The 23,537-nt window shown below is 42.9% G+C and overlaps 1 protein-coding gene across 1 annotated transcript in view; it reads left to right on the forward strand.

Moving 5' to 3' along the window:
- EIPR1 (EARP complex and GARP complex interacting protein 1) overlaps nucleotides 1–23,182 on the forward strand; it is a 311,377-nt gene extending 288,195 nt beyond the window's left edge. The window contains exons 8-9 of the mRNA XM_040348665.1: nucleotides 14,025–14,192; nucleotides 21,892–23,182. Coding sequence (XP_040204599.1) covers nucleotides 14,025–14,192; nucleotides 21,892–22,066 — 343 coding nt within the window. The 3' untranslated portion in view covers nucleotides 22,067–23,182. The remainder of the gene's footprint in view (nucleotides 1–14,024; nucleotides 14,193–21,891) is intronic.
- The last annotated feature ends 355 nt before the right edge of the window (nucleotides 23,183–23,537 follow it).

Below are 23,537 nucleotides of genomic sequence, written 5' to 3' on the forward strand. Positions count from 1 at the left end.
GTAACTTAGGGAGAAAATTCGACGTGATACTGATCATGCGCGCGCATGCGCCGTTCGTTAGGCGCGTCATTTACGTGGGGTCACGATTTATTTCCATACAACACGCCCCCTACCAGCCTACTTTGCATTACGCGGGCTTACGCCGGCCCATTTAAGCTACGCCGCCGTAACTTAGGGCGCAAGTTCTTTGTGAATACGGTACTCGCCTCTATAAGTTACGGCGACGTAGCGTATATGAGATACGCTACGCCCGCCTAAACCTAATCCATTCTTTCTGAATCTGGCCCATTGTGTTCATTTATATTTGAGGGTGGGAGGGAATGAGTGAAGTACACATTCCTTTTTTTTATAGATGGTTCCATTTAAACAGTAGAAGCTTGAAAAGAGCTGGAGATTAAAGGGAGAGTTTCCCTGTCACAAACGGTGGGGAATGTGGAGACTCATTGTGACACTGGGGGTTGGCAACCATGTTAACACACTGTACTGTACCATCCTTTCACTGGGCCCATGGCAGTTTTGTCTGTGCAAAGCCCTGAGTCAATGTAGCATCAGCATCTGTCAAAACATCAAGCTTATCACATACAGTTGTATTTGGGTGGCAGAGCTGGACATTTTAAACCAAACTGGTTGCTCAACTACAACATTTGTAAAACATTGCCTTATATTTATATTAACAGTATCTGGATGCCCTGGACTTATGTTGGCCAGCTTGGCACTTTATCTAACTGCAGAGCAGATGAGAGGACAGGGTCCATGTGGTAGGGAATCCTTTAGGGGGAACATGCAAGGGACACACAATGTTCTACACCTGCAACATTTGTATTTTGAAGCAATATCTCTCCCTGGCCACACAGGGAGTTAAAATGAGGTGAGGATGGTAGGATAAAGAGGAGCCTGGAGAAGCTGATAAACACTGTGGCATGGCAGACAGAATAGGTCTGATCCCTCCTCCTCATGCTGGGAAGTGTTGGCATGGCTGCATCGCATATACTGCCAGCCAGGGTGTATTTAAATGGATAGTTTCTCTTGTCCACAAACTTTAATTGCAAAGAAAAAAAATGATGCTGCCACCCACCCCCAGGGGGCTTTACATTTTAAGAAAGGCAAACAAAGGGAACACTAGCCGAGTGCATTATCTTACAGATACTTTATTACAAGTCAATAAAAAATATATATATATATTCTCAAAAACCATGTAGATTCACATCACAGGAAGCCATTAGCCCATGGCACAGTATTAAGTTTGGTCCAGAGTGTTCCAATGCCAGAGAGATGCCATCTAGGATGCAAATTGGCTTACACATTTTGAAGGTGAACCCTCCTCTTCAAAGCCATTGACCTATTGACTTAATAAAGTATATGTAGGATAGGGCACTAGGCCAGTTTGCCCTTTCTTGTTTGTCTTTCTTGCAGTGCTCTTTGGACCACCCTAGTCATCAGAGGGCAGCAAGGCCTGGTTTATTCCCTGGTAGTGCCTTAGGAATGCGCCTGTGTATTCGTCCCTTGTCCACCACACTCATGTGCAGGAGATGTTAAAAACGTTTATCTTTACATTTTAATCAGGGGTATAGTAGGGGATGCTTTTTATCCAAAGACCGCTTCCTGAAATCGGGGACTGTGCCTGGAACCCAGGGACTTCTGGTCACCCTATATTAATGTCAAACTGTTTAGGAGAAGAAAAAAAAAAGAGTCTTAAGAATAATGCAGTTTTTGGTATTTTGTTGTAAAATCGTCTGGCAATGGGAAAACAATTCAGCACCTAGTTTTTCATACATATTTTTAGAATTCATTTTGTCAATATCACATTGACTATTTTACAAGAACCCAGCGCTTCCGGCGGCAGACATTAGCACATGATGTATCTGTCTAGAAGGTCAAAATGGACGACACCCCAGAGCCCAGCATAGTCTGAGGTTTCTATGGAAACCGCACACAGTTCTGGTTGAGAAAAATATTTAGAACACATGTCATGGTATAGATTTTTTTTGTTCGTTTTTTTTATTATTTTGTACATCACACTGTCTGTGAAAGTGTTGTGTTACATAGTAGCAAATGTGTTTAATGGCAAAGAACATTTATATTTTGTATGGTTTTTTTTTTTATAACAAATGTCCTAATTTTATATCCTTTTAAAACCCATGGTAAAACTAGTATAATAGTATAATATAGTTTATTATATCAGTGATGCATAATATGTTACACCTTTTTGGGGAAACAATAATAATTTGTATTAATACTACTGCCATCTTCAGTCAGTTTATGCAAATGAGGTGACCGCACTTCATTTTAAAAGATATAAATGCTTTAATCGTAAAAATCCACGCATAACATCACTAGGCCATGATACAACAGGACTATAGCAGCAAGGTTTAACCTTAAACCTTTGGAAAAATGGAAGAATCCCCCAGTTTTAGGCAGCAGGTGGATAATTAAATGGAATCAAGGTGTATAATAAAAGGGTTTTATTATATAAAAAGATGGAAATTCATTTGGATAGTTGAAATATGAGCTCTGGTATGTAAAAAATCTTGTACAATGTTCACATGTGGCAATGCAGGCACAAAAATTGAAACATACAAGTAAACATAAACAGTGTACATGCATGTAACAGATCCTGATGCGTTTCAACCCCTTGAGGGGGTCTTCTTCAGAGGTTTTTATGGTGCTGCTGTAACAAATACACAAATGAACAAATATTGCTTCTTCACATTACTGAAGAAGAAAATTAACTTAAATATAAATATAAAGGGCCAGATCCACAAAGAACTTACGGTGGCGTATCTATTGATACGCCGCGTAAGTTCTACGATGCGCCGTCGTATCTTTGTTTTGTATCCACAAAACAAGATATGCCTGAATGTGGGCTAGATCCGACTGACGTACGTCTTAGTACGCCGTCGGATCTTAGGTGCATATTTACGCTGGCCGCTAGATGGCGCTTCCGTTGATTTCCTTGTAGAGTATGCAAATTAGCTAGATACGCCGATTCTCAAACGTATGTCCGCTCGGCACATTTTTTTACGTTGTTTACGTGAGGCTTTTTTCGGCGTAACGTTACCCCTGCCTCTTTGAGGTGTACGCAATGTTAGGTATGGATGTCGGGACAGCGTTGAATTTTCCGTTGTTTACGTTGTTTGCGTAAAACGTTCGCGAATAGGGCTTTGCGTAAATTACGTTCACGTCGAAAGCATTAGCATTGACTATTTGCAACGTGATTTCGAGAATGCGCACTGGGATACCCCCACGGACGGCGCATGTGCCGTTAAAAAAAAAACGTAATTTACGTGGGGTCAAGATGAATTAACATAAAACACGCCCACATCTTAGTCATTTGAATTTCGCGCCCTTACGCCGACACATTTACACTACGCCGCCGTAACTTACGGCGCAAATTCTTTCTGGATAAGGAACCTCCGCTCTAAGTTACGGCGGCGTAGTGTATCTGCGATACGCTACGCCTGCCTAAAGATAGGCAGTTCTTTGTGGATCTGGCCCAAAGTGCATAGTTACCCATTTTCTGCATGTGGACATGAGTGATTCAAACCAGAGTTTACTAAAAAGTGTATATATGATGATCCACAGCAGGTCCCGGATGGACCTCCCAAGCACCGGTGAAGAACCCACGGACAGGGCTGCAAAAACGGACATCCCAAGTGGCTTGCAGGCGGTCACAAATAAAAACCCCACTGGGGGATTCTTCCATTTTTCCATTATTTAGGGGTGAGCAGCATCCTTTCTTTCCAATTATGTATTTTCTATTCTTAACCTTAAACCTTTAGCCTTGCTGCTATAGTCCTGTTGTATCATGGCCTAGTGATGTTATGTGTGGATTTTTATGATTAAAGCATTTATACTTTTAAAGATTGGAGTGCGGTCACCTCTTTTGCATATACTTTGACAGTCTTTCAGGTCACAGACTGGACCAGCACCAGATCTTCAACACAGCTATTATATCACCTGGAGCGGTATTGCAGCCTCTCTGTGCCATCTTCAGTAATGCAGTGTTTTAGTTTTAGAGTAGTGAGGGGTAGAACCCACACCTGTACCTGTCTCTCCTGTTGGGAAGATTTGTCCCCTCTCTATTTGTGCTGTAAAACATCTCCAGGACTGAAAATAAGAGAAAATCGTATAGGTTGTCACCAGAACAGGTAAAGAAGGAAAAACTCCCAGTGGGGACACTTGTTCCAGTGACAACTGTATAAGATGATTTCCCCTACTTTGGAGACATTTCCTGTGGTATGTTTACAGGACCAGGATTTAAGTTAAATCTATCCAAAGGGAAGGGGCGTGTCCAAGATGGAAACCAGACAGGACATATTGCAGAGCTCCGCCACATCCATTACTTCTTCTTCACTATTTGGTGTGTACACTGCTCTGATTCCACCCCTCTGCATTGCCTTCATTGTACTTCCATCTAGGGATGACAAAGGGGAGAATGGCAGCTGCCTCCAAAGAAGCAGGGGACCTGCTGTTTTCACAGAGTTCCAGAGTTGGCTATGCGGCCTTATCCAACATGGCGACACAGACTCCTGCCCTTCTGTCTCTCCGGATCTCTTTCGCAGTGATGACTGCCATAACCAACTGCCAAACCATTCTTACCTGAAAGATTAAGGACTTACAAACCAACATCAGCCTTATCTGCAGAGACCTGGATACTTTCTGGGAGCGCATCACCACAGTGGAGGGGGGGGGGGGGGTGCCATCCATGATCATATGGCCATTCTCCAAACTAAGGTGAAGTACCTAGAAGCTAGAGCTAAAGATGCAGAGAATCGAAACATACTCAACATTTTTGGGTCTCCCAGAGGGTGTGGAGGGGACCGATCCACCAACCTTCACAGAAAATCTGCTCCTAATGCCTGCTTCTCTGGCTTCTTTGTGGTAGAAAGAGCCCACCACTTTCTGGCTGCGATTGCCCCCTGGAGCTCCGGCACGTACCCTCATCTTTAGGCTACTCAACTTCTGAGATTGTGGCCTACTCCTAATTCTAAGTTTATGCTCTTCCCTGACTACTCCGACGACACCCAACGCCCATGACAATCTTCCAATGGCGTGAAAGCCAACCTCCAAGCAAAAGGGATCTTCTACAGCATGTTATTCCCAGCTAAACTATGGGTTCAAGATGGTGAAATTACCAGGTTCTTTATCTCTCCAGAAGATGCTGAGACATGACTGGAGACAGTGAGAGGCTTCTAATTTAATATCCATTACTGCTTGCAGCCTCACTCTGCACCCTACTGGGGGCTTTCTACGATCTGTGAGTACCTCTCATGTCTCCCTGCAGTTTACCTTGATTTGTTTCCCTCTATTTCTATGTGTCGGCGGCCATACTTGTTCATCTACCTCTGCTGAACCCTGATAGGGTACATTGTCCATGGTACTAATTGCATACTTTGCCTACTTGTTGGACTCTGGAGTCCAGTCTGAGGGATTAGTTTCTGGGCCTCTGTACCCCTAAGTTGTTTATCAATGTCTATGCTTAATTGCACATCCTGGAATTTTAGGGGACTGAACCCCCCAGTAGTAGAAGTGGTACCTAGTTTTTAAATTTCTTAAATCACTCGCACATTTGCCTACTACATATAATGCATCTCCTGGGTGGTAGAAATTTGGCCCTTAAGAGACCATGGGTGGTTCACTACTACAATGCAACATATTCTCTTACTCTAGAAAAGTCAGTATACTCATACATAAATAATTGCCGCTAATCCACCTCAGAATGGACCCAGAGGGTCATTTTGTGATACTGGATGCAATGATTGACTGCTTAGAACTTATACTGGTTGTCTTATATATTCCTCCACCACCAAAATAAATTGGCATGTTCCTAGTGTTGTTGGCCAAGTAACAACTCACCATGACTAGCATTGCAGCTATGATGGACTTGATGGGTACCCTAGTTTCTGACCTTGATGATATTAAACCTATAAAACCTGGGGCGTGGCCAGGCAGCGAATGTAGCCGGACGCAGCTAAGGTGAGCTCCGCCGAGAATCCTTGATCAAATCCTGCGGAAGATACCGAATACCGCCCTAAAGCATACCGCTGGATTCCTCACGATCCCGGGATCACGAACATACCTTTTTTGGCGCTCCGGTCCCACGATGTCGTCCGGGAAGAAGCAGCTAGTCCACAAGCCGGCGGAGCACATGTCCCAAAATGGCGCGTATGCAGGCCGCACAGCCAGGGAGAAACACCGCGAGGCAGCGGAAAAACTGTTCTCCAAACAGCTACCAAAAGATCCGGTGGCCTCCTCCAGCACTCCGAAGGACTCGCCAGGCGGGGGATCCGAAGCAGATGACACAGTACCCCTGGAGGACTCGGTGCAAGCGGGACTTCTGTGGGACACAGTGAGTACTCCAAACCCTGAATCCACTAGGCCCCAAACACCAGTGAGCCCTGCTACAGAGGGAGAGCCCACCTTACGGGACATATTTGCAGCGGTGACCTCGTGCAATATATCCATAACGGCCCTTACCACAGAAGTCAAGGGGATGAAGTCTGAGATCTCCTTTCTCAGACAAGACGCCCAAAAGATGAGAGAGAGAACCTCAGCACTGGAGGAAAGGGTGAGCACCATTGAGGATGACATGGGGCCCATGCAGAGAGATCTCTCCTATAACAACCACCTAATTGATCAGCACTCCTCTCGTCTGGAAGAATTAGAGAACAGGATGAGGAGAAATAACGTTAGGGCCATAGGCCTGCCAGAAAAAATGGAGGGGAAGAACCCTGTTGAATTTATAGAGAAATGGCTGGTAGCTGCTTTTGGGAAGGAAATGTTCTCCCCCATGTTCTCGGTTGAACGTGCTCATAGGGTGCCATCCAGACCCCCACAGCCCGGTGCACCACCGAGGCCTTTTCTGTTTAAACTATTGCACTATCGGGACAGAGACGCTATCCTGTACAACGCTAGAATCAATCCCGCCGCCCTAAAAATTGACAACACAAAGATTTCACTGTTCCCAGACTTCTCAGCGGAACTGCAGAAGAAGAGGAGCAAGTTCCTAGATGTTAAACACCGTTTGAGAAGCCTGGAGCTGAAATATGCTATGCTGTACCCCGCTAGACTGCGTGTGGAAGTGTTTGGCTCTGTACAATTTTTTGATTCACCTAATGCTGCTGCACAATGGCTGGATCGAGAGGAACAATCGATCAGAGACTCTAGAGGCAGACGCCCTGCAGATTGAAAAAGAACATTACTCCCGCAAACAGGATCCATTATTGTTTCTTCCAAGTTATTCGCCGACAGGCGGTTAATGTTCACTTTGGTTGCTGAGAGCTAGAAGTTGGCTGTTGAGAAGTTTTAAGACACTATGGTGCGCTTCCACTGTTGCCCCCAGAAGGGTTGCATAAAGCTCTGTTCAGTCCCGCTGACTAAAGTTATTCAGGCCATGTTGGCCATATTACATTTCTTTCAATTGAAACACAGTTCTGCCGTGCCATGCTGTTTAACTCTCCACCTGACTGTCCAATTTACTTTTGCACTGTCCCTGGTTCATATCCATTCCTATCGTGGTCTAAACTGCCCGCTACGTGACTTTTGCTTGATTGGGTCCCCTGTCCCGGTGAATTTCCCAGACCCACTATTTGCTATCTGGCTGAATTCTTACTCCTGTCTATACTTCTACTACTTATGCATGTCGTCACAGTATTCTCCTGCCCATATACTGCATGTTATACAATGTCTAAAATAACGAGATGTATGTCATGGAATGTGCGGGGATTAGGTTCTCCGGTTAAACGCCTGGAGGTGATGCGTACCATTAAGAGGCTAGGTGCAGAGGTAGTCTGTTTACAGGAGACCCACCTCCCAACGGGATCCACTTCCCAAATAGCATTTAGACAGTTCTGCCATCAATACCACTCTACTCACACCGTGTATTCACGAGGAGTGAGTATTATGATTCGGAGGGGCACCCAATACACGTATATAGATGCTAAGATTGACCCTGACGGAAGATATGTTTTCCTGTATTGCTCCCTATCTGGGGTAAAATGTGTACTAGCGGGGGTGTATATTCCACCACCGTTCTCATCTAGCGTTATTAAGCTATTAGCCGAATTTATGTCTTGCCTCCCTGGTATCCCTGTACTAGTCCTTGGGGATTTCAACAATTTCTTGGACCATGGGAAGGACAAGTTCAAAAGTGCGGTGGGGGGGGATACACATGGGAGGAAGGGCCCTACACCCTTTGCTCGACTGGTTGATGAGTTAGGGTTAACTGATATATGGAGAATGCACAACCCGGAGGCAAGAATATTTTCCTGCCAGTCGGCCTCGGTAGGGGGACTATCTAGGATTGATCTAGGTCTGGGGAATGAGCCACTACTGCCCATGGTGAGATCCTCTCAATACCATCCGAGACACACATCGGACCACTCCCCATTCACGGTAGATCTAGGACTGGGAGGGGGAAGAGGAAATAGCCTGTGGAAACTTAATCCATTCTGGCTGTCCCTATTGACAGATTCTGACCCGATCCCGCTGCTCCTAACCAACTTCTTTAGCGACAATATAGGGTCAGCCGATTTGCGGATTGTATGGGATTCAGCAAAGGCCTACTTGAGGGGTCAACTTATTAGAGCTATTAATACTATTAAGACTAATACTAAGGAATGGGAGACTCGGGTCCTGGCGGATGCCCACCACTCTGAAACAGACTACATAGCAAATCCCTCAGAGGATAATAAGAGAAGATGGCTGGCCGCCCAGTCCATGCTCAAAGACCTTTCGTTGCAGCTGGCTGAAAACAAAAGGTTCTTTTTGCAGCAAAGACATTTCGAGGAGGGAGAAAATACAGGCCACCTATTAGCGATATTAGCTAGATCCCAACAGTCGCCTTCACATATTACTGCGATTACTGATGCTAGGGGGGTGGTATGTCAGTCCACACAATCCATCATTGAATGCTTCAAAAGTTTCTTCCAGGGCGTTTATACGTCGAAGGTTAGTCCCACTACCGATCAGATACATTCATTTCTAGATAAATATCAGATGCCACGTATTCCTGCCTCAGATATGGCTATGCTCAATGCCCCCCTGACCAGGGAAGAGCTTCTCAACGCATTGGCACTAGCCCATAATGGAAAGGCGCCCGGAGCTGACGGTCTTCCCTCTGAGGTATATGGCAGATACTCTGAACAACTTATACCCATATTGCTAAAGGTGTATAATGCGGCCTTTGAGGCTGGAAGGCTACCCTCCTCTATGGACGAGGCCCTCATAGTGGTCCTGCTGAAGCCGGGGAAGGACCCCCTTTCCCCGGACTCGTACAGGCCAATATCACTGCTCACGTTCGATGTGAAACTCCTAGCTAGGGTCCTGGCCACTAGACTATCTAAGTGTATCCACCGCGTGGTTCATAGGGACCAATCGGGATTTATCCCCACTAGATCAACTGCACAAAATTTGCGAAGATTATTTCTTAATATGCAAATACCAGTGGACAACCCAGGCAATAGGGCCATTTTCTCCTTGGACGCGGCCAAGGCATTTGATAGTGTGGAATGGCCATATTTGTGGGAAGTGCTAAATAGATTTGGAGTGGGTCCCTCCTTCTTGAAGTGGGTTCAACTGTTGTATGGATCGCCGAAGGCTAGAATGAGAATCAATGGAGAGGTCTGATTCCTTCCAGTTGTTCAGGGGGACGCGGCAGGGGTGTCCACTCTCCCCCCTGCTGTTCGCCCTGGCGCTGGAACCCTTGGCGATCCATATGCGTGCCTCGCCTGGCATAACTGGCTTTACCAGGGGTGCCGGGCAAGATGTAATCTCCTTATTCGCAGATGACACGCTAATTTACCTAGGAGATACTGGTAGGTCTCTGGAGAATGCGATGTCCTTAATCGCGGACTTCGGGGAACTATCAGGCTTCAGTATTAATTGGAACAAGTCTGTTCTCATGCCCCTAGACCCCGTAAAAAGCCCTCTGCCTGAATGTGCTAAACCTATAAAACCTATGACGAGGAATTGCTACCCCACCTACATACTACTATAACATCTGCACTACATGCTGACACCTTGCCTCCTGCCATGATGGAGGCAGTCATTGTCGTTATTCTAAAACCAGAGAAGGACCCTGCTTTATTCCATTTCTATCATCCTATTTCCCTTTTAAACAGACATAAAAATCTTGGCCAAAGTACTGGCTACTTGACTAATGGAGGTTATACCCTCTCTGATATACAATAAACAAACTGACTTTATGCCTGGTAAGTGTATGGATCTTAATATTTGGCATCTGTTTATTAACACCTTCATTGGTATTCTCTCTTGACGCTGAGAAATCCATTGACTCGGTGGAGTGGAGCTACCTGTGGGAAGTGCTTTGTAAATTTGGCTTCCGCTCTAGATACATATATTGGATAGGGAAGCTATATTCTTCTCCTACAGCCAGAGTCATTACTAATGGTACTATACTATAATGGTACTATATCCTGGTGTGGGACAGACTATGGCCCACTATGGTTCAGAGTTGGTGTACTCTCCCCACCCCCCTTGTGGGGTAACCTCAACTTACCCCATCTTAGTTTAATACCTGACCCTCAACTATGGGCTACCCATGGCGACAGGGCTCCTTATTGACATTTGACTAGGGGAAGCAATATCCATAAAGGATACTGTTGTCCGCTAACCCCTTGAAACTGCACTTATTGCTGAAATGATGGACAAACCTTTCTCCGTCTTGTACTCCACATTAAATGTCACTCCCACGGCTAGATTACAGACACTGTACCACAAGTGGCAGGCCGACATCCTGTCTCTCAAAGGCTGATTGGAATGAATGCTTACAAAGCTTTCTACCTGTAACAATCCCTGCTAGAGATAGTTATCCACTTGAAACTTTAACATCTAGCTTATTATATCCCTCATTGATTAGCTACCATATATACTCACATGTTGGACTTATGCCACAGATGTGGTGCAGAGCCTGGTTCACTCATTCATGTATTGTGAATGTATCCTTGCTTACAAACATACTGGAGGGAGGTGTCATCTGTCATCACTCCAGTGGGAGGAGTGTCTCTTCCTGTTGATCTTTTAATATTTATTTTAGGTATTAATAATAATTTAGAGACTACCTGCTGTAAACAACTGTTTACTTTGTATTTAGCGTTCTATGCAAAATAATACTGAGATGGAGTAAGCAACCCCACGACTCTTGATGAATGGAAGGTGTCAATTTTTAGGATCCTCCTATTAAATAAACTTACCAACTAGCCAGAGCCACTTCTTGTTTCTTTGCCTGGTTCCCTTATGTATAGTTATACACCAGACATGACTAAAATGTGATTGTATCTTGCCTGGTTTAGTACTAGTACTAAAGTACTAGTAAAGTAGCCAGTACTCTGTGACCAGCCCTGCTATTGTTTGAGCCATTATTCCCTCTTCACCTTCACCCCTGGCATTTCCATTAGAAAGTGGCCACAGTTGGTTTTCCAGAGCTACAGGATTTTGAAGTTTTCTACTTTATGCATTAAATTATCTGCCTTAAAGGGAACCTGTCATGAGACATACCGTAACTCTCAAAATTAGTGTGGTGATCCAATCCAGTCTTCTGCCCTTCCAGTTCAGTTGAAGTGCCACAAGGTTCTTTGGAGTTTCCACTGGAGATCCCGGGTCCTTTCCACTGTCTGGGTCATTCATCGATCTGGCCATCCATGCTCATATGATCCGCTGTCGCTCACATACGGGTACACCAGTCTCGGTAAAGGTATTCATTCTTAACACTCTAGAGAAGATTGATTTCCATTTTGGATGCCTTGCTTGTTAGCTTGCTGATATCCATTCATTTGAGGAGCATCGCTTCATCGTTGTGAAATTACCCTTTATTTTCCTTTTCAGGACTTGAATTTGGGTCATTGGACTAGTTTTGCCTTTACCCTCTATATTATGTTGGACTTTCATGCTCATTTTTTAATCAATACTGTATTTATTGGCGTATAACACTCACTTTTTTACCCTGAAAATAGACAGTAAACTGTGCCTGCGTGTTATACGCAGGGGGCTGTGGAAAGTTTTTATTTCTGAAACTTCCCTCTTAAAGTTAGGGTGCGTGTTATACGCCGATAAATACGGTATTTATTAGAATGTTCATTCTTTTTGTGTGCACTTGTATTTTACATAAGGTTTAGTGCTACATTCCATCCACCCTTCTATTCTGAATATTTGTCACATTTATATGTAGCAGCTTTTGGTTACTTTTTTCATCTGTCACTTAACTTTCACTGTTTGTGCAATATTTTTCCACTTTCTCACCTTCATACTTGTCTCTTCTGTTTCCCTGCAGCCTTGGAGTATACCTCCTGCCCGTGATACTTTGTGTCACACAATGCTAACCTATGACTGTACGGCACTAAGATTCACTCTTGCCTAGATTTGTACTGTATTTACGTCTGATTGAACTTCTATATGTGCTACTGGAATCTACCTAGTGTTCACCTATAGTATGTCTACCTATGTAAACAAAATACCTGTTGTACCTTTAAATTTTATGTTGTTTTACAGTATTTTGTACAACTTTCTTGTGCAAAATTACCACAATTAAAATGACTTGTTTAAATCTACCCAAAGGGGCACAGATGGCAAAAACATAAATGGGTGTCACCTTAACCCCTTGTACACCCACCCCCCTCCTGCCCAGGCAAATTTTCAGCACCATCACGCTTTGAATGGCAATTAACCAGTCATGCAACACTGTACCCAAATGACATTTATATATTATTTTTTTCCACATACTGTAAGTAGAGCTTTCCTTTGATGGTATTTAATCATCACAGTTTTTTTTTTTATTATTATACTGTATAAACTAAAAAATACTTAACATTTAAAAAAAAATAGTTTCTGTTATAAAATTTTGCAAACAAATAATCTTTCTTCATACATTTAGGCCAAAATGTATGCTGCTACATTTCTTTGGTAAAATAACCCAAATCAGTGCATATTATTTAGTCTGTGTGAAAGTTCTAGAGTCTACAAACTATATTTACAGTATATTTGAAAATTGATCAAGCCTGATGTACTGACTGCCTATCTTTCTTATTTCTTGATGTCTTAAAATGGCAGGATGGTGCAAACACCCCCCCCCCCCCCCCACACACACACCAAATGACCCCTTTTTAGAAAGTAGACAGTCAAAGGAATTTAGTGAGTTTTTTTGAAGTTGTAATTTTTTGTCATCATTTTTTCTTACATACTGTCACCAGAACAGTACAGTGTCACCATATGACTGGTGTGGCAGTGATGAGGGACACTGACTGGGGAAAGGATGTATTTTTCATATTTCTACAGAATTTTTTCCATTTTTCTACATACTGTGACCACACTATGATTGCTTATAACACTGATCATCATTGTTATAAGCAACATTTTTTATGAATGACCTTCATTCATTGTGTACTATTGTGAAACTGTGATTGGCCACAGCTATCACGTGGTATAGATGCATTATTGCCCATGTCTATACCATGTGATCACTTTGACTAATCACAGATATTAACAAAATAGTACACAATGAATGGCTATGAATGGAAGCCATTCATTGTGTAGAACTCTGATGTAATGACTGTGATTGGTACCAACGATCACATGGTACCGTCCCCGGCCCAGTACAATGATCTGTTATCCATTAGACACAGCTGGTGAAGGATTGCGATACACACTAGGTGCGTGCTTGGGAGGACGTCCTATGACATCCACCCAAGATGGCAGAGCTACATCTGTCTCTTGTTAAATGACAGGTCCACCTAAAAAAGACACAAAATGAAAAAAAAAAATTATAAACATGATTTACTATAAAAACTTCAGAGAAATTAAATGTTAACAAAGGGAACTCTTTTTTATAATTTTTTGAATGGATTTGTTTATCTCTTGTTAAATTACAGGTCCACTCTAAAGAAAAATAATATTTTATTAAGTACAAACAGGGATGCATTTGCTGCTGTAAAAAAAAACTGCATTTTTTATGTACTGGTGTCAGGTGCTTTTTAGTAGAAGATTGTTTTAATTCAGATTTTTGCTTCCAGGGTTTGGAGCGTCCGATACAATCACTCCCATGACCAGCTGGTCTTAACAGGCAGCAGCGACAGCAGGGTAATCCTGTCAAACATGGTCTCCATTTCATCTGAGCCATTTGGACATCTCGTTGATGATGAAGATTTGAGTGATCAAGAGGATAGTCAGCATGAAGAAAAGTAAGTCCCCACACACACTAGCAGAAGCAGTAGTAGAAACAATGACTAAATAGCCTAGAAGTTTGCAGGGGTATAGCCAATTTTTGTGGTCATTGCCTTAGGTAAATGGCTGACATACATGTTGCAGATCGTGACATGGTTTGGCCTAGCAGGTCATAAATTTATAAATCACCACTGGGTTCTCTCACCGTTTTCTCTAATTGGAAATGCACTTTCTGCAAATACTAGTGTTCTCTGCATAGATGGATGAGTAACAGTCTAACACCTCATATCAAGCTCCTCACTTAGACTTGTAGTGCTAAAGCAGAGGGGGCAGTTTTCTTTTCTTTTTTTTTTTTTTTTTTAAATGTCTCTTAAAGTGTTTTGCGGGCAAGAAAATCTATCGGCTGGCCTTTAGACTGCCCGTGGAGCGCAGTGCTCTGCATACTCAGCACTCCCACGCTGTCATTATGTGTCCTGTGTTGGTTAGTGATTGGTGGGTTCGTAGGGCGAGCCAGAGTATGTAAGATGGGCCTGATGACATCTGATCTGTCCCTGGCAGAGGGGATGGATGGGGAGATCTAATCATACTGGATGGCATGGTGACATGGTGCTGGGAGGACAGGCGATGGCAACAGGAGTGTAAGACATGCTTCTTTCACTGCACACAGATCTGTGATGGATCAGGACACTGACAGGCAGATCTATCATCTCCTGATCATTAAATTTTTCCTTCCTCGTTGCATCCATCCACCCACACATCCACACATCCATCCAACCACCCATTCATCCATCCACACATTTATCCACTCATCTATCCATCCCTCCACCCACCTATTCATCTATCTATCTATCCATCCACCCACCTATTTGCCCACCCATCTACCCATCTATCCACCCTGCACATCTATCCACCCACCTATCTATCCATCTATCCACCCATCCATCTATATATCCATCCACCCATCTATCCATCCACCCATCTATCCATCCACCCATCTATCCATCCACCCATCTATCCATCCACCCACCTATCCATCCCTCCCCCCGACCATCCATCCCCAGACTATCCACCCACCTGACCATCCACCCACCCATCCATCCACCTATCCATCCATCCGCCCACCTACCTGTCCATCCACCCATCCCTGCACACCCCTTCCTGCTGGTTGTGTATATTCTGGCTATCCCTCTTTTTTCCTATATGAAAACTATTTATTTTTTATTATTGTTTTTAAGCTGACCATTCTCTGTCCAATCCCCTTTTTCAGAAGACCATACACAATACAGTCTGTGCAATCTCCTATAAATCTGCCAACTACTATATAGTGCAAGAGCCTGCCTTTGGGGTGGGGGGGGGGGGGGCGAGTGAGGGGTCCAGGTCTGTTTTGTGCCCCCCTTCCTAAAATTTTAACCACCAGCCGCCACTGTGCCTACTGCTGCAGCATACAATGCCATGGCCTACCGTTAGGCTGCATTCACACCTGAGAGTAGGTCGTTCGGTAGTTTTTTTTCAGGAGCTTTGTCGTGCGTATTCATGCTTATTTGCGCGTTTGCATACACCGTCGTCCGACGTTTTTGTATTTCAACGTTTTTTATTTTAGCCAATAGGAAAAATGATCATCTTTTCATCACTTGTTGCTATGTTGGTAGATTTTTTTTTATCTTCTGCCTGGGTGAAATGTTCTATTGATTAAAACGACAAAACGCCTGTAGCAAATGCTCGTTGTCGTGCTAGACGCTTAAATCGAGCGTTTCCATTACTTTCTATGGGAAATAGAAACACTCAAAAACGCCCAAACCGCCCGATTCGAGCAACAAAAAAAGGTCCGGAACTTGTTTGAGCTTCAGGCGTTCGGCGTCAGGCGTTTTGGAGTGGAGATGTGAACCATCTCCATAGGGAATAATGTATTGCGTTTTTGAGCGTCGCGCTTCAGGCGACAAAACGCTCAGGTGTGAATGCAGCCTTAGTGATTGGATAAGTGGTGGCCAGCAGGAACTGCAGGTTGATATCAGTTCTGTTATTTTGACTGCAAGATTTATGCCATGAAAGAGTAGAGAACACACGAGTCTCGTAAGATCATCAGGGCTAGATTGCCAGAACCTGAGAAAGGCCTAATTATGTATTTATCCATTAGAAGAAATTTAGAATAAAACCATAACAACATTCAGCATAATGATCATATATCCACATTGTATAAAGTATGGCATAGGTCTCAATTTTATATTTACAGTTTTTGAAATTAAAGACGAATGAGCAGCATGAGCAATGGCCGCATTTGATCTAAAGCTGAATAAATGTGGCTTCCGATGTGAGGTAAATCCTGACATATAAGGGCTTTGATAAAGCCTTCTTTGAAAAGATTCAATCTCTGCTAATGTCAAGAAAAGCGGAGATTTAGGTAGAAGCGTAAGACACTGCGTGTGTAGAGACATGCCCATTTCACAGGGTTTTAATATCAGAACAGCTCTAAGCTACTATAAAACCTGATAACGAAAATGTTTTACAAATGTTTGCAAAGGAGGGAATGGCAGACAAAGCATCTGAAACAATTTCACACTGTATTAAACAAGTGCGTTTAGCTATAATGCTAAAAGCCAAAATAGGAGTAACGGTAGCATTTTGTGAATTTTTTTAGCTGCTGTTTGCTTTGTGCACATAGAATACAACTCTCACTACTTTGTCTGTGACAAAATGGCCGCTCAGCCCGTTTACTTCAAATGACTTGCAGCTGCTTGGCAGATGGAGTTGAGCACAGCTGGCACATAGAACAGGGCAAAACAGGTCATTTCATGTAACAAGCTATAGCTACTTATAAATGCATTTCTATTCCAATTTTACCTAGGTTGTACTCAGACATATAACGCTATTGGCTTAAACAAGATGGTTGCACAGCCATTTTACCTCACATGAACTGTAGAAGTATGAAAGATGTAGTTCAGCAACAGCTGGCATAAGGAACACTTCATTCTGCGACAATTCCTTGTAAAATTCCAGCAGTTTTTAAATCTAAATCTGTTTATTTTACAGGTTATCTGAGGTCAGTTTTGTATTTTCCTCCCTCAAACTAGCAGAAGGAAAGTTTAAAACTAACCTAAGGGTTATTTTACTAAAAGAGTAGTTGATGCTTTGAACAAACTTAAGCAGAAGTAGTTAGTCAACCGGAAGGGTCCATTTACATCTTTATGGTTCGTTGTGTTGCCCATTAACATGTAATGTGTTAAGGCAGCCCAATAATTATTATTATTATACAGGATTTATATAGCGCCAACAGTTTACGCAGCGCTTTACAATATAAGAGGGAGACAATACAGTTATAATACAATAAAATACAAGAGATTAAGAGGGCCCTGCTCAGAAGAGCTTACAATCAATAATGAATGAACTAAGAACACACCAAAAATGGGACATGCATATTCTATGACAGTGCACATCAATGCATTGCTGCACTTGTACTGCACTGCAACTTGTATCTGTCAACAAGGTGCGATGGCTTGCTATACAAATAAATGGCATCACATTGCATCAACACAACATAAGAATGCAAATAGCCCTTCAGTAACTGTAAAGCCTCATGCACACGGGTCGAATGTTGGGAGTCAACAAACGGTTCAAAAATAAAGAAACAAACGTTTGGTCGGCTTCTGCCAGACAAGCATGCTGAAAAACCTGCATCCTGATCAGCACTCTCAGCTAATGGAAGAGAGCACTGATTGGAGTGTTCTGGCAGGGGGGACGTCCCTCTGGTAGAACACAGCAGCTCAGCGGGGGGGGATCGCTGAACTAACCTTGCATGGTTTGTACAGTAGCTCTGACCGGAGCTGTCAGTTTTTTTTTTGCTCAACCTGCAGGGTTAAATGAAAAAAACATATAGTTTGTACCCGGCTTAAGCATGTTTGGGACAAGCATAGAGCTTTACGGAGACAAAAGGGTTAAAGCCCAACTCCATGAAAATGGAAAAATTACCTTTGCAGTAGGGCTTCCAAATCCCCACCCCCAAAGTAACTAAATACGTATTACTAATTTTGAAGAGAGTGAGTTCAGGTTGGGAACACTAGCACAGTAAGTGAGCAAAAATCACCCCATTGACAACAAAAAAAGCAATTAAAAGGGTTGTAAAGGTTTGTTTTTTTATTTTCTAAATCGGTTCCTTTAACCACTAGCCGACCAGCCACCGCAGTAGGTCGGCTCGGCTGCGCGAGATCACGTAGCTGTATGTCATCTTGCATTTCAGCCAATAGGGGCGCGCGCCCCCGGCTTGCCCCTGGTGCCGTCGCGCGCAATCACCGCCGGGCACCCGCGATCGCTCGTTACAGAGCGAGAACAACCGGGAGCTGTGTGTGTAAACACACAGCTCCCGGTCATGTCAGGGGGAGAAATGATGGATCGTCTGTTCATACAATGTATGAACAGCAATCAGTCATTTCCCCTAGTCAGTCCCTCCCCCCCTTCAGTTAGAACACACACAGGGAACATAATTAACCCCTTCCTCGCCCCCTAGTGTTAACCCCTTCTCTGCCAGTGGCATTTTTATAGTAATCAATGCATTTTTATAGCACTGATTGCTATAAAAATGCCAATGGTCCCAAAAATGTGTCAAAAGTGTCCGCCATTAGGTCGCAGTACCGATAAAAATCGCTGATCGCCGCCATTACTAGTAAAAAATATTAATAAAAATGCCATAAAACTATCCCCTATTTTGTAGACGCTATAGCTTTTGCGCAAACCAATCAATAAACGCTTATTGTGATTTTTTTTACAAAAAATATGTAGAAGAATATGTATCGGCCTAAACTGAGGAAAAAAAAACGTTTTTTTATATATTTTTGGGGGTATTTATTGCAGCAAAAAGTAAAAAATATAAAAAAAAATTCAAAATTGTCGCTCTATTTTTGTTTATAGCGCAAAAAATGAAAACCGCAGAGGTGATCAAATACTACCAAAAGAAAGCTCTATTTGTGGGGAAAAATGGACGCCAATTTTGTTTGGGAGCCACGTCGCACGACAGTTAAAGCAACGCAGTGCCGAATCGCAAAAAGGGGCCCGGTCATTGACCAGCAATATGGTCCGGGGCTGAAGTGGTTAAGCTAGTGCATTGTTGATTCACGTACCTTTTCCTTCGATTTCGATTTTTTTATTTTTTTGTCTGAATTTCTCACTTCCTGTTTTTCCTCAGCAAGCTTGCCCCTATCCTCCATGTGGGTTAGTCGGCTAGAACAGCTTACTAAGGAGGAACAGGAAGTGAGAAATTCAGACAAAGAAACCAAAGAAAAAAAAAACATTTAGAAGGGAAATCGAAGGAAAAGGTACGTGAACCAACAATGCACTAGCTTAAAGGAACCTGTTAAGAAAATAAAAAACGAACCTTTACAACCCCTTTAAATCCTATTTTTGGAACTAGATTATTTATTGCCATTAACCACTTCAGCCCCGGACCATTTGGCTGTCCAAATACCAGGCCACTGCGTAGTTTTAACTGACAATTGCGCGGTTGTGTGATGTGACTCCCAAACAAAATTGAGGTCCTTTTTTTCCCACAAATAGAGCTTTCTTTTGGTGGTATTTGATCACCTCTGCAGTTAAAAATTTTTGCGCTATAAACAAAAATAGAGCAACAATTTTGAAAAAAGTAATATTTTTTACTTTTTTGCTATAATAAATATCCCCAAAAAATATATAAAAAAATATGTTTTTCCTCAGTTTAGGCCTATACGTATTCTTCTACATATTTTTGGTAAAAAAAATTGCAATAAGTGTTTATTGATTGGTTTGCGCAAAATGTATAGCATCTACAACATAGGGGATAGTTTTATTGCATTTGTCAATGCGACATTATGGCGGACACACTTTTGACACATTTCTGGGACCGTTGGCATTTTTACAGCGAACAGTGCTATAAAAATGCACTGATTACTGTGAAATAGTAAAAAAATTGCATTTTCTTAACCAAAACCTCTCCTTTTTGTACCTTTTTATGTTCATTATATTTAAACACAATTTTTTTCTTTATGGAGCTAAGATAGCTAAGCCAGTGGAGTGTGAATAAAGGGGAAAACACACAAGGTGTGTTTGGGGTAGTAGAAGTATGTGCTAAGTCACAAATTGAATGTGTCCACTTGAAATGGCTGTTTCTCCTCTGTATGTGTTTAGGATATTACATTTTGCACTTATCAAACCAAAAGAAACAGCAAGTGTGGATTTATTTGAAACAATAGAAATAAGTTAAAATTGCACTCACAATGTATAAAATCATACAAATATTACTAGTCCTCTGGTATCTGCAGTGCTCGGCAGGGTAGCAGTCAGGTAGGGCAGAGTGATGCCTGGAAGCAGCTGGGCTGTATATGCCGAGCATGTGGAGGAAGTGTGGCTAGGAATCATAGAGTCGGAGCAGGATGCAGCAAAAACCGGGACCTTCTGTGGAAGCCAACGTGAAGCATCTGCTTTGAAGCAAGAGTAGGTTTGACAAAGGGGCGTGCCCCCAAAATACATATTCAAACCCCCTTCCCTTCCTCCTTTTAAAGACTGTGGGGTAGATCCACAGAGAATTAGATCCGTGCAGCGTATCAGAGATACGCTACGCCGCCATACCTTACCTGGCGTTCTTTCGAATCCTCAAAGATTTTGCGCAATTTCTGGCGGCGGAATTCAAATCGGCGATTAGGGGGCGGGTTTCATTTAAATAAAGCTCGTCCCCGCGCCGAATGAACTGCGCATGCTCCGTCTTGGAATTTTCCGCCGTGCATTGTGCGAAATGACATCGCAAGAAAGTCATTTTTTAAACTTAGACGTGACTTACGTCCATCCCTATTCACGGACGAGTTACGCAAAAAAAAGAAAAAATGAAAATTTCGACGCGGGAACTACGGCCATACTTAACATGGCAAATCTAACTATACACCGCAAAATACCAGCTTTAACTATACGCCAGAAAAAGCCGACTAGAGACAACGTAAGAGAATGCGACGGCCGCCCGTACGTTCATAGATCGTCGGAAAAAGCTAATTTGCATACCCGACGCGGAAAACGACACAAACTCCACCCAGCGGACGCCGAAGTATTGCATCTACGATCCGAAGGAGTACGAAGCCGTACGCCTGTCAGATCAAACCCAGATGCCGTCGTATCTTGGTTTGAGGATTCAAACTAAAGATATGACGCGGGTAATTTGAAAGTACGCTGGCGTATCAGTAGATACGCCGGCGTACTCGCTCTGTGGATCTACCCCTGTGTTATTTACTGAAAAATTATATAAGGTCTCAGCGTCGAGTTCTTTGTGCCTGAATTCTTCCCATTTGTTGTGGCCATGATAAGAGGGTTTATTAATTTTCTCACTACAGAAGTGAGACTCAAGGGGCTAGATTTGACTACAGAGAAGATGTGAGACATCAGTGAGCCATTCTAGCCCAAAACAGAAATATCAGTGAGCCGACCCTTTAAAAGCAATTGGTAGCATTGTGAATTATTTTCTCTCAATGAGCAGAGATAATACTAGATATGGGTAGTGAACAGTTTAAAGTGACAAAGGGACATTAATAATGCCTGACATGAACACAAGACAATAGAGATTTTAAAATGATCTGTGACCTCAGGACATCCCGCCATTGCCTGTCCCTGTCCGTCATTCTTCTTGTAGGCTTATAATTATTGTGTGGGATAAATACTTGCCATCGTTTTTTTTTCCTCCCTGGCTAATTGCATTTTTTGTTTTCCTCCTAGAACAAAAGAGCCACTCCAGGACAGTATAATAGCTACCTATGAAGAACACGAAGACAGCGTGTATGCCGTGGAATGGTCCTCTGCAGACCCCTGGCTCTTTGCTTCCTTAAGTTATGATGGAAGGCTGGTTATTAACAGAGTCCCAAGAGCACTCAAATATAACATACTGCTGTAATTTCTGCCTTCGTCCGAGCTGAAGTGATTGCATGGCACTGATGGCTTATTTCCTGTAATTTGGAGGCTTGAGTGCTGGATATCTGCAATGTGTTATTATATTTGTTTATTGTAAGCTTTGTCATAACTGACCAAATCTCGGGGCCACAGCTGACCTCTTTATATTGTTCTGTTTGGGCACTGTCATGCTGTATTTAAATGAAATAGATGTCAGCCTGTGTTAATGATTTAGACATCTGTGGGTGCAGTGCAGAGCTGTTCTCATTTTATAATGGAAACGCTGTGTAGATCATAGCTGTGTACAGTGGTAGTGCAGCATTCAGCATCGTTGTCTTACAGTTATGAGATCCTTGGACTGATAATTTTGGGTCAAGGCACAAAAATACTTAAGCCTTAAATACATGGATCAATGCTGAACCAGCTGAATATTGATCCATGTATGGGCACTGCCATTCTGGTTGTACAGAAGTCGATCTACTGGTCGACTACTTTATACCTGCCTTTCTGGGTTTTCCCGACTCAATCAGCACTGCAGGCTATGGCCTGCATCACTGGTCGGTGCATTCTGACACTAGGGAAGTCTCCCCGCTGTCAAAATACAATAGCTTAGCTGTGTGGATGGGGAATCGAGTCAGTTTTTTCCGTTTAACCCACTGGTTGAATGAAAAAACAAACTCTTCAATGGGCTGCTTTAGACTCACTGGAAATCCATCAAGTTATTAAAGAGACTAGATGGCTCATTTTACACAATAGCGAACTGGTATAAGAGCTCATGCACACAGGCTATTGGACCGTATAATGTAAAATATAGTCATGTTTTTGTGCCTGAGAGCCAAAAGTGAGCATATGCATAATAATGCTTGGAGCTCCGTATATCCATGTACAACTGTATGCTGTAAATATTTGTACACGTGGCTATATGCAACACCTGTGGCTCCGGGCATTGAAATACAGCCATATTTTATGTTATACAGCCCAATAAGTCCATGTTTATGAGCCCTAAAACTGTACATTGGGTGAGAAGTGACTAAAATCACTGGGCTAGATCCACAAAGAAATTACACCAGCGTATCTATTGATACGCCGCGTAGTTTCAAAATTCCCGTGTCGTATCTTTGTTTTTAATCCTCAAAACAAGATACGACGGCTTCTGGGTTAGATCCGACAGGTGTACGTCTTTGTACGCCTTCGGATCTAAGATGCAATACTTCGGCGTCCGCTGGGTGGCGTTTTCCGCGTCGCGCATGCAAATTAGCGATTTACGACGATCCACGAACGTACGCGCGGCCGTCGCATTTTCTAACGTCGTCTGTAGTCGGCTTTTTCCGGCGTATAGTTAAAGCTGGTATTTTGCGGCGTATAGATAGAATTGCCATGTTAAGTATGGCCATTGTTCCCGCGTCGAAATTTGAAAAAAACATTTTTTGCGTAAGTCGTCCGTGAATAGGGATGGACGTAACTCACGTCTAAGT

Source organism: Rana temporaria, chromosome 4 (genome assembly GCF_905171775.1).
Source record: "Rana temporaria chromosome 4, aRanTem1.1, whole genome shotgun sequence".
Lineage (NCBI taxonomy): Eukaryota > Metazoa > Chordata > Amphibia > Anura > Ranidae > Rana > Rana temporaria.